This window comes from Argiope bruennichi, chromosome 1 (genome assembly GCF_947563725.1).
Source record: "Argiope bruennichi chromosome 1, qqArgBrue1.1, whole genome shotgun sequence".
NCBI lineage: Eukaryota > Metazoa > Arthropoda > Arachnida > Araneae > Araneidae > Argiope > Argiope bruennichi.
Window position 1 is genome coordinate 59,888,929 of NC_079151.1, and position 13,171 is coordinate 59,902,099.

General features: G+C 26.6%; 1 protein-coding gene across 2 annotated transcripts in view; it reads right to left on the reverse strand.

The window, feature by feature from the left end:
- LOC129978693 (cGMP-inhibited 3',5'-cyclic phosphodiesterase 3A-like) overlaps positions 1-13,171 on the reverse strand; it is a 679,937-nt gene that overhangs the window by 19,145 nt on the left and 647,621 nt on the right. For both annotated transcript variants that reach the window (XM_056090656.1, XM_056090657.1), the window contains exons 12-14: positions 10,813-10,996; positions 7,874-7,954; positions 5,352-5,581 (exon numbers count right to left, since the gene is read on the reverse strand). In XM_056090656.1, the coding sequence (XP_055946631.1) occupies positions 5,352-5,581; positions 7,874-7,954; positions 10,813-10,996 (495 nt within the window). The remainder of the gene's footprint in view (positions 1-5,351; positions 5,582-7,873; positions 7,955-10,812; positions 10,997-13,171) is intronic.

The window sequence follows — 13,171 nt, forward strand, 5'->3', positions numbered from 1 at the left end:
GAAAGAACTAATTTTTAGAACTAATTTTCAATTTAATAATCACAACTCAATAAGGAATTTCAATTTACTTCTGAAATTTTAAATTATCAGATAGACATGAAATATATAATATTTCATATTTAAATTAAACGTCTATAAAAAATTCAAGATAACCTGGATTAATTTTTACTTTTTAAAAAATTTTATATTTTTTTGCTGTCATTATATTTTTGATGACACACACACACACACACACACACACACACACACACACACACACACACACACACACACACACACACACACACACACACACACACACACACACACACACACACACACACACACACACACACACACACACACACACACACACACACACACACACACACACACACACACACACACACACACACACAACGCCTTTCTTAGCACAGCTTAAATAATACTATAATAAATAATATAACTGCTTATTTAATAAGTAAAAATAAATTTAGAAATATTTTATTAAATAGACATTTATCATCTTTAGCAAAATTACAATTCTGTCAGAATGCAAACGATGATTAAAAAATAAAAATACATTCTTAAAGAAATAAACACTTTCTTTTGTAGAGAGATGAGATGCACTAACAAACTGATTCGTTTACGCCACAAAAAGAATAATTATATCTTTAAAAATAAAAATCTTTTACAATATAAAACAATGTTATTGATGTTCCAAGTAGACTTTAACTCAACAACATTTTGACACAAACTTTTTTTGGTTCTATTTCATTGCCCGCTTTATACTTTTTAAAAAATTTAATATTGGATTAACGAGTAAAAATATAATTTTATTCATATGTTAATACATTCTTTCCAGAATGTTTTTCTGAAGTTGTGCTATGAACAAAATATCGCAAATAATATATTCGTGTTCTTAGGTAATTTTCTAACAGCTGATTTGGGACACAAACAGACCTGTATGAAGTAAAATATGGCAACACATGAAAATCAGTGAAAATATTTTTTAAATTAATTGGCGGCTACGGAAACAATCATATGCAATGAAAAGTTATACATATATATGCATTTTAAAAGCAATTTATGATAACTTTTATAAATTAATTCACAAATTTATTTTTTTTGCCAAAAAGTCTCAAATTCGGAAAATTTGAATTTTTTTTTAAATTCTTAAAAATATTGTTAATAATATCTTGAAAAGGATTTATTTCCAAGCAAAACGGAAGGCTTCAGACAAATTTTAAGGCCCATTATAAATAAGATATCACATAATATCGAACTTTTCAAATACCCTCTTTTGAAAAAAAAAAACCTCAAAATTTTACGGATAATTCAACTATAATATATTTTAAATTTTCATCTTCTATCAATACTGAGAAAATAACAATGCAACACTGTAACAATTTTAAAGTTTTTATTTTTGAATTAATTCAAAAAATATTGAAGCATGCTTGCATCACTATACAATACGTATATACAGAACATTAAAAACATTTCGATTTCCATGGTTTTCACATATCGTATTTCAGTATAAAAAAAGAGTGAAAATTTTGATATGTTTTAATCGACAATATAGCTTTGAAGTTTCACGATCTTGTATATCATTTAACATTGACTCACTCGATACAAGAATTTGAAATTATGAATTAAACTAATCTGAATTCTTTAAATAGAACTTGAAAATTATTGAGTTCATTGAACTCAATTTGATAACTTGAGAACTTGAAATCATTTTAATGTTCTAACTAATTAATCCTTCATTTCTAAGTACTTCTATCCTATGAGTTTTGAAAGAATTTTTTCCTAGTGTTTTGTTCATTTATATGCATTTTCATTGTCTAATTATGTAATTGTTTTTTCATTTTTCGTGTCTTTATTAAATTTTAAAAGAAATTGTAATTCTAATAGTACTTTTTTTGTAATAAAACATTAATTTAATTATATCCGAGATTTTAAGCATCGGCATAGTGACATTCGAAAATCTAATCATTTTTGGCAGGACATTATGTTACTATATATACCAGGAATAAAAAAAATATATTCCTTATAAAATAGCATTTCACGTTTTTATTAAAACTGAATGAAAGTTAAGCCTTTCTTGTTTGAACATATTTTCATAAGATACAAACACACAATTTTTATTAGACATAAAAACTGAGATTTCCTAGAAAATGATAAAGCGTTCGGCAAATCCAGTTTGTCCCAGGAGACATAAAGCTTCATTTCGAGGAAACCTTCATCCGGTTTATAGGATCTTATTAAAAACGCGTAGCTATATCCGTTTCACCAGGTTTAAATTTGTCTTCTGTCTTGAAACGTTATTTTTCGCGAAATGATGGTAGTATAAAAAAAAGTAATTTATTCTTCCGTCCAATTTCTTATTTTTCGTTCGCGTTAAAAAAAGGAAAGAACAGTATATTTTTTTCCTTTTGAGATGGATCAAGTAGTTTGTCGCTTCTTTGCGAATTCGGGTTGTCGAGAAGGAACACAATGTTTGTTTCCTCATAGACATGGTGACGGTCTTATTCCTGATAACGTGTGTAGGTATTTTATAAAAGGATCGTGCATATTCGGTAAGAATTGTCGTTTTGCTCATATAATTATATGGAAAGAAGCTGGTTCTGATCAAAATTCTTTCAATGAAGAAACGGCGAAAATATTAAGAATTCCAGATATTTACTTATCTAATTTTCAGTATTTAACCGATAATAGTATGTTGATTCCTTTTATGCCGAGTCTCCAGTGTGAAATATTAGCAGAAGTCTTGGAGTCACAAGAAGATTATGACGTGGTGAATGGAATCACAGCTGAAATTGTGCCCGAAAAACCTAGTATTGTTCATCATCATTTAACTATAAAACCAGCGAATTATGGTCCAACAGTGCCTAGTACTAAAGCTACAGAACATATGAATGTTTTTGGATTCAGTGTTGGATTTGAAATGTGTATTTGTCAAGAAACTTTTCAATCTTTAAGTACCGATTCAAAACAAGTTATGATCTTCGGTCGGAAAAATAATTTCCGTTACCTCGAAATGGAAATGCTAACATCTTTGGATGGAAAATGTTTGATGAATCTAAGTCAAATTGGTGACACCAGAAACTGCAGCTTTTGTAGAAAAATTATTTTAAATAGAACAAGGCCAGGGGAAAACCAATTTGGCTTACTTCAAAGTTGTGATGATGTGTTTTGCTTGAAATGTATCCTTTCCTGGAATGGAATCAGCCTTGACAAGAAAAAGACTGTATATTCAAATGTGGAAATTATATGCCCTGAATGTAAAAGAATGTCGAGAAATTTGATAGCTAGTCGAATTTGGTTAAGACCCCAAGAAAAAGTGATTATAATTGAAAGCTATGAAAACAGGTCAAAGAAAAGGTAAAATTTATTTTACAGGACCTTTCTACCATATTTAAATCTACAGTAATTGTACAGTCCAGTTAAATATCCTCCTTATATAAATTGTTTTCTTTATTATTAATTTTTTAATATATGGTATTTGTAAATGAATATGAGATGATATTCTTTATACTGTAGCACTTATTTAATGGAAATGTTATTACTTCATTTGTTATTTTTCATTCATAAATTCTTGTATTGAAGAAAAATCAATTAAAATTTAAGAAAATCTTGAATGTCATTACCGTACTTTTTTATAATATTTACATATAAAATATTTAATAGATAAATGATATATTTAAATTCATGTTGGATTTTGTTGGCGAATTTCTTCAATTATCAACAGGCATCTATAATCTTTTATCACATTCAGAATTAAAACTGGACTATTTTTTTGTGCCAAATCGTGAGAAACAGTTGAACAATCATCAAAAATTAATTAAAGAATACAGTTACATTACTATATTTGGCAGTTTATAACCTTTAAAAACATTTGGGTTAGCAATTGTATCAAATTCTTAGGTTTAGGCCAAAAAGTTTTGTAAAGAGCAAGTAGAAAAAAATGTATTTTGACAGTCTCCTCGCTGTAACTCACGTCTGTGATTTAGAGATATCTATTTCAACTAATGACTGCTTTGTTACCTCTTAATTATTATAGAAAAGAGCTAACTTATATCTTGTTAAAATCTTATTCATTTAAAAGAATCTATGAAATACCGAATTGACAGAAACTGAGTGTGATGAATAGCCCTTTACAGTGAACACAAATTAAAATATATTATTGTAAAAGAATATTCTAACATAGACTGCTCAAGATTGGAAAAGTTCACATCATACATTTTCATCTTTACTTATAATAAAAATGAATGCGTGTTTGTACGTGTGAATGTGTTGGTGTTCCACATTCTAGACTGTTTCACCTAGAGCTACCCATATATATATATATATATATATATATATATATATATATATATATATATATATAACCGAAATTTGATAAAAATCCGAAATTTTTATTTAAAAAATAAATTTTACATAATTTTAAATCTTAAAAAATTATCGTTTCAATGATAACATTTTTTAGTATATAAATTAGACTTTTGCTTTTCATCGATTTTTAAAAACTCTTTTAAGTATCTTAATACGTAAGTTATCTAATACATTATAACGTATATCTTAATATGTTATCTTAAGTATCTTTTGTACAATAAATTTTGCAACAATTTATTATACAAAAAATAAAAGTTAAATTTAACCTATATTATCGATAACATCTATATTATTAATTCAATAATTCTGTAGTAGTTAAGGCAAACATGGTTTTCACACACACACACATCCATGTACTCATATATATTCCTATTTTTTTTTAAAAAAATGTTTTATTTCGGCAAGTTTTTTTTTTCTATTAAATGAAGTTTAATCATTTCCGCTTCAGTTTAAAGTACAAACTTTTCTAGAGATGATGGAAAAATACATAGATACAAAATATAATGAACAGTATGGCGTAAGGTTTCTATAAAAATAATATGAGTTATATTACTATCAAATTTTGATGCTTAAAAATATTTTTCTAAAGAAACTATTAAGATACTCAATTATATAAAATATTTAAATGAAATGTTTAGCGAGCAATAATCTAGGCGAATCAGCTGGTCGTGAAAGGCGGCTAATATTATAAAATTCAATTGTGTATAAATTTTATGTGTAAAATTATATATACTTCTTAATCATCAATATGAACAATTGTAATCGCAGAATTTAAAAAAAAAATGGAAACACATTGAAAGGCCTCAATTCTTTAAATCGGTCGGATACTTTTCATATCAATACTTATCAACAGGTACATATTAATGTACCTGTTGATAAGTATTGATATGAAATTTCAAGAATAAAGTCGTTGTGTTTATATTTAAAATAAGAAAAAATATACATGGACAAAAAAAAAAAAAAGAATATTTACTTACCGTCGGATAATGCCTTTGCAATGCTCCTTCCTCTTCAATAGTTTCCATTTCAGCTTCTCCTCCTTGCTGCTTGTCCTCTTCGGAATTCTTTTCTTTGCTTTTTGCTTCTTCTTCCTCCTGTTGTTGTTCTCTTTTGTGAACTTCCACCCAATAGTCGTAGTTTTCACGCAAGTGAATCGTCTGCAAACATCTCACTTTCCGATTCGGAAGCGGACGACTTCCTTCAGCAGCTGGAAGCGAAAATGATTTCAAAATTAGATACGGAGAAAACGAATCACTTACAATTAAAGAATAGAAATTTTGAAACATTTAGGCCAATGTTCATAATTGCGAAAAATAGGGGTATACCTTTAAATTTAAAAGGATAATTTTTTGGAAAATCGCAGAATTTTCCAAAATAATTTCAAATGAATGTTGACTTTTTACTCCCTTTTATTTAGCTGACTTTTTACATGATTGTAAAAACAGAATTGTAGTAATTTTTTCATTAATTTTATGATGTGGGAAAATTGAAAAATCGTTAGATTTAGAATTTATTTATCAATGAATTGACTAGGTAAATTGAATTTTGATACTATAAACGTGGCGCCATCTGGTAATGTAATTGCAACTAAACTGATTTCAAAATTATATATTCATAACAATGAAGTGTAAATTAAAACCTAAAAGGTAGAAAGTATTTATAATAAAAGAATTCTATTTTTAATACATTAATAAAAGTGTGTTTTTAAAAATGAATTGCATTAAATTTAACATGATTTTAAAATTAATTAATTAATTTATTTCAGTGTAATGAGAACTTTTTTAAAAGGATACCTTAAGTGTAATTAAAGAGACATGGAATAGTATGTTTAAGAAGTTCTTTTTTTTAGGAGGAGATAATAAAATGAGATTTAATAGATATTTTTACAAAAAAAATATCATAAAACATTTAAAGAAATTATCTTATTGGGCTTCAAATTCATTTCAGGGAACTCAAAGATATCATTAACTGCTTCTTCTATGTAAAAGATTTATATAAAGTTAAACAATATATATTATTACCCGGAAATCATTAATTAATTTTAAGTAATTCGTTTCCGCTATTTAATACTTTTATTTTGATTTTCTAAGATTTCCACAGAATTTTTACCTATGTATATGATTTCTCTGTATTTACACATTCCTCTTGCATATCATTATTCTCTTGAAGTGTATAAAATAATATTTTTAAATGTTTAATTTGAAAAAATCCCTCTGAATTTCGTAAAATATTTGCAAAAAAAAGTATTTTTTTAAAAATAATTTATATTACAAAATGCTACATTTAAATTTTTTTGTATGCAATAAGAACAGTAAGTATCGTTTGCAAAATTAAAAAAAATCTGTGAATGTAGTCAGAAAACTTGATAACAATAATGCTATAGTAATTTCATTCACAGAAAACGTCAACGTAAAACGTTAAGAAATTTACAGATGACAAAAATGAAATTCAAATATAGAAAAAACCCCTTGTTTAACAGGAAATATAATTGCAAGCTTTTTCATCCGAATTTTTAATATAATTTTTGACTGCATATCATTGCAAATTTTATGAAAATAAACAGACCGAGACAATTTATTGCATTTCGATGTTGATTTAGAAAATGCATTTTGATTTACATGAAGCATATTTTGAAATATATAAATTAATATCTATCCAATCGGGAATGTTATAAATATATGCACAGTTTTTAATTTCTAAAAAGAAAGAATTTTAATTCCATCGACCTAGTGAAATATTTAATAAAAACCCACATTGAATTCGTTTGAAATCTTCAAAATCCTTCCAAATGAAGTGAGATTAACAATAAAGCATTTCAAAATCATTTGCATAAAAATGACGATAAAGTTTCACAAATGCGATGATTTATACGCGTCTATGTGGATTTTAAGAAAAGAATCTAGACTAAAGATTCTTCTACCTTAATCAAACAAAATGCAATAAATAGAAATGATTAAAGATATTTAAAATGAATCTTAGATTCCGTTGGGAAATTATTTGCCAAGTTGAGCAATTTTATTGATTTCCCTGAAGTCAAAGAATTTAATTTGCAAACAAATGAGAATAAACTCACATCAAACGATGTACGAGTAGTTTTCATTGAAAGAGAGATATTTGCTAGATAGCATTTCAATAAAATTATTTCTACAATAAATCAGTTAAATATAGTTTGAGACAAAAATAGAGCATTTATTTCTGTGATATGTGAACTAGACAATTTCAAAAATTGACACAGCATAGTTATATTTTATTCCCATGTATTTAAAATAAACATCCAATTAAGTTCATTATCATGAATATAATATTTTTAATAAAAAATGTTTTATTTTTAATAAAAAATATTTTTAATAAAAAATGTGCCTTCAAAATATAAATTTTTTTTTTCAGAAAAATATTATTAAAAATCGTTTTCTTCTAATACTGAAAGACTTGAAATTCTATAAATAATGTACGTTAATTATAAAAATATTATAAAAAATTAAATAATGAACTAACTTACCACTAGGAGCAAGAGTATCACTAGATATAGTCGAATCTTCTGTACATTTGAGATTATGATTTTCTGTTTCATCACAGCTACCTGCAATGCAATTTTAAAAACAGGTTAAATTAAGATACAAGATAATGAAGTATTATTAAGGAAAAAATATCTTACGAACATTTGGTGAATTAATTTTATGTGTGAGAATGTTAACAATGAAAGTAATAAATAGATTCTCAAAACCGAAAGAACTTCGTAAAAAGAAATATTTAATAAATAAACGGAAAACTTATTTTCTTTCTTTTCATTAACTCAACTTCAGCTACACAACTTACACTAACTTATAATCTTGATTCCTGAAGATTTCTTACTTAAACTTAGACATGTCTTTGATACCTAAGCTGGAAGGCAAAGTTGGAATTAGTTATATAAAGTTATATTAGTTATTAGATGTGTAGGTGGATTCCTAAAACCTGAATCAATTTCAGCTCGAAAAGTAATTTTCGGCGTAAAATAATCTTTTGGCTTAGCACAAATATAAAAATGGCGGTCCAAATGGACTTCTGTCTTGTTCATTATTTTATTTTCTATGTGTTGAATGTTTTTTCACAGATATCCCAATTAAAATCCATTTTAATTGAATTCCGTGTAACAAATGCAATAATCAATAAAATCGAAAGGCCTGCTTCTTAATTATTCTTCATTCCATGTATCTCGATTTGTAAAGATTTTCAGTAATTCTTACAAATTATTGCTTCGTATTATGATTTAATCCCTCATATTCACTTGAATGCAGAAAATGTTTATTAAATATGACTTAAGACGATGGCTTAAATCTTTATTAATAATAAAAAAAAGAGAATGTGTGGGCTTAAGTGTGTGCGCCTTGGGGTTTTCTAAAAATCAGATTAGTTGATGTAGAATTATTATATTTGGCACATATGAATATTTCGGGGGGTGGAAATGTATACTTCGGTGTTATTTTAAAATTCTATAATTAATTAAAAGTTAGGGGAGATGTTCACGTTTTTTGCGATAATTCCGAAAATATTCCTGTACAACAATTATTTTCACACTATTTTAAAGTTCAAAAATCATCTTTTCAATAAAATCAATTTAGTTGTAAAATTATTTAGTCTAGATTTAATTAACTTTTAAAGATAATTGTAAGCATATTTTACAACAATTTTTTTATTATTGTGAATGAAACCTGAACCGTTTTCATTGTTTCTATTAATATTTCATTCTGGATTTTTTCTTTCCATTTTGGTGGGAAAATGATGATTTGGCTTATTTTTCTTTATGGAATAAATTTTGTTAAAATACGTATTAATTAGCATTTCTGAACACTATTATAACTGCAACTAACAATTAACTTCAGAAATAAGCAATAATAAATTTTAAAAAGAATTCATACATTTTAAAACACTTTTATATCATCTCACTCTTAGTTTGAAATATCCTTTATTTTAAACTGAACCAGAGAAATTTTCAATGAATAATCGTCTGATAAATCATGAAATATATCCTATATGCACCCAAGACATCACTGATGAATGACTTTATCTTATATTTTTAATGCATGTGCTTCGATTCAGCTAGCAAGCTACTGGTTTCATTGAAGTTTAAGCATCCTTTTTCAAAAGTAAGCTTCGAATTTTTAGTTGAAATTAACAGAAAATTAGAGAGTTTTATAGTATAAGGAGTACACTTGTATAAAGCTTCTGAAATAATGCGAACTACATAAATAATAAAATTAAATTTAAAAATAATTTGTTGAGGGAATCATTAAGATTATATTTCCTATAAAAATTCAATTGAAATTTTATGACACTAATAATCCTGGCAAATCAGCTGGTTAAACAAATACGGCTATGGCCTGTTATTAAAACAAGACTCCCTTGATTAAAAGAAGCTCAAATTTTTTTTTCCATTTGGTAATAGGACGTGCTTACGACACTACAATAAGATCATGAAATATATACTAATCAATTTATTTTGATATTCTGATTATTATTTTGAAAACAGTTTTAAACAATGTGATAAGCTAGTAGAAATTCTGGATAAAATATTGCCTACTTAAAAACTGTGTGGTCATGAATTATGAGAAAACAATGCATAATTCTTTCAAAATGCCTTCCCGATTATAGTAATTCTATTGTAATTATGTCAAAAGTTCCTATATCAGTCCAATCTTCATATACTTTCAATAAATTTAATGCCGAATAAATTATAATCTTATATCTAAGTTACTGCGTAAAATTACACACTTTATTTTAAAAAATTCGGAAAAATTTCGAATTTCATTTTTTAAATTTTTTTGATATTTATCAAAGTATTTTCGGAAAACTTCTCTTAGAATTCAATAATTTAATTAAAATTTCGTTGCAAATATTCCTCCATAAAAATTATCATACTTTCTTTGAATAATATATTATTCCAATTATTTTGAAAATTTTGCCCGAATAAAGCGAGAGACATTAAAAAAAAGAATTAAACCGAGATCACCGGACATATTTAATAATTGATTAGCGACGTTTTTCGTTATTTATCGATTGTAATTTTTAGTAAAGTATAGTTTGAATAATATCTCGTTTTGAAACTATACGAGCGCTATTTTAGTACGAACTTCATAATTTTGATAAAAATTGCACCAGAGTTGGCAACACCTCTCTATATTTCTTTAACTCACAAGCTGAAGAATGTTTGATTTTCAACAGATTTTAATACATTAGATCTTTTTTGGAATCAAGTTTGAAACACACGATTCTTCGCTTTCGATGTCAATATTCTGACAACAGATCATAGCAGAGTTAAAATTAAATTAAATCCTGCTCAATTTTCTAATAACAAAAACGTTTTTAATCCTTTTTTTAACAATGTGCAGGATTAAATAGAGTATTAGAAGCTCTGTTATAATTTGTCGCAAAAATATGGAAATTTTGATGATAACTCACCAGTATCTTCAGAACTCTCTGAATCTTCGTCCCATACACCAGGGAGAAGACCTCCTTCACCGTATGCATTGCAGAGGGGTGCGACTAAGTGAGTTATGAAAGACTCTTGGAGCTTTGCAAGCTGAGGATTTTTCCTGTCCATGTAAGGAGAGACCTGCAAGCCCAAATCTGCTTCTTCGTCTCCCTGGAAGAGGAAACAAAATTTTAAATCAATATTTGAAAACTGTCTTTTTACTCAGGAGCAATTATTCATTTATTAAAAGGGGTAATATTAGGAATCCCACGAAAAATAGGACTGTGACGTACTGAAGTCAACTTTCAACAAAGTAAGCACTCGACTATTCAATAACAGATTTCCGACAAAGGAGATGCCTAGGTCCCCTGAGCTAAGAGATGTCGAAGGCAAATAGATACAAATGTCACTAGCGTAATTGCCAAATAAATAAATTTATAACAGATACAAAATCCATGATTTTTGAAATATTAGAACAATATAGACACTTCACCAATTATAAACTATAACTAGATAAGTTCAAATTCATTTCATTACATTTATTTACTTATTACATATTTACAAATACCAAGAGTCTGCTTAAATATGTACAAAAATGCAGAACAGTAATGAACTATAATAATAATTTAATAAAATGACATTTTAGTAAAGTTATGAAATAAAAGACATTAACAGGTGACTTAAGTTAAACGTATATGTTGAAATGGAAACTAAATTGATTAGTACATTAAAAGAGAGGCCTACTAATATAATACTGTTTAGGCTCACAAAATGCTTAAATCCATCACTGTCAATATAAACTAGATTAAAAATTTAATTACAATAAATTCATCTATCTTAAATTAACTATCAATAGAATTTTTTTAGCTTATTTTCCTTTCTTTTGTTTCTCGGTAGGCGGTTGCCTTACTTATATCAAAATCATAAATTGATATTAAAATCTACAAAATACAAAGAACAATTTATTATTATTGTTTTTTGAAAAAAAAAGTTACTATAATATAAAAAATCCACATGGATGCAAAGTGATAATATATGGTTTGATCGGAAAAATACACTGAACAGCGCCCATATCATGGAAAGTTTTTATCATTTAATCAAAGCATATTTTAAATATTTTGTTATTTATAGACCATTTTCATATTTAGTTTGAGTGAGTTCAGAATACATTCGATTTTAATACTAGTTAAACACTAGATATTTAACTAAGCAGGTCTAAATTAAAAAAAAAATAAGGTCAATAGGCTCTGGTAATAAAAATGCCAATTTAAAGAAGATATTTTATTTTTATAATATTAATTGCTTTGTGAAAATAGTTAAAGATATTAATCTAAACTAAATAAGTTTTAAAAATTGTGCATAATACATTAAAAAATAAAATTTTCAAAATTACATAGTTTTGAATTCGACAATATAATTTAAAAAGAATTTTTACTTTTATACTAAATACTTACTACTAAAGTAATTTTATACTTAATACTTTATTTTTATACTAAAGTCATTTCATTTGTAATCCAAACCAAAAAATTGTGTATAATATTGGTAGGTGTATGTTGTTCTAATTACAACTTTTAAGCTTCAATGATTTAAGAGTAAAGCATTCGCCAATCGAACTGTTTTCTTAAAATTATCTTCACTAAATTCTAATAAACAGAGAAATTATATTTCTAAATTTTCATTAAATCAGATTCAATAAATGCCTGCACCACCAATGGCTTAACAATCATGATACGTAATGTATTTCGCTTGCACTGTTACCATTCCGATAACGATAACGTACAATTATTGCTACGACTGAGTTATCGATGTAAAAGTTAACGACCAAAATAATTACTGTTAAAGCTCGGCATTGCCGTTATTCAAAGCTTCATTTTCTTTATCGAATATTTAATGATCATTTTTCACACATAAAAGAGGCAGTTATTTGACGGCACGTTGTTGCTGGAATTAAATACGACCACTATCATCAACAAATGCCTGGCTGAACTATTGGTAATAGTCTTTCGATACTTTATCTGGGAAACATGTATTTTGAATTTTCTGATCAGAAACTACGTTAATATTTGACTACATCTAGATATTTTCCTGTATCTAAATGGAAGGGCATGGAAAAAAATCTTTTGTATAGCAATAATGCGTTTTATCTTTAATGTAAATTCGGAATCAGTTAATTATTTTGTTTTAACCCGAATTTATTTTTGCAATTTGAGTAGTAGTTACATTATTAATGGAGATATTTGTATTACATGCGATATACTAATCCAAAAAGTAATTAAATTTTACTATTACGCGAGCTTTTATAAAAAAGAAGATATTTGGTACAATGAAAAAAAAAAGATTTTATCT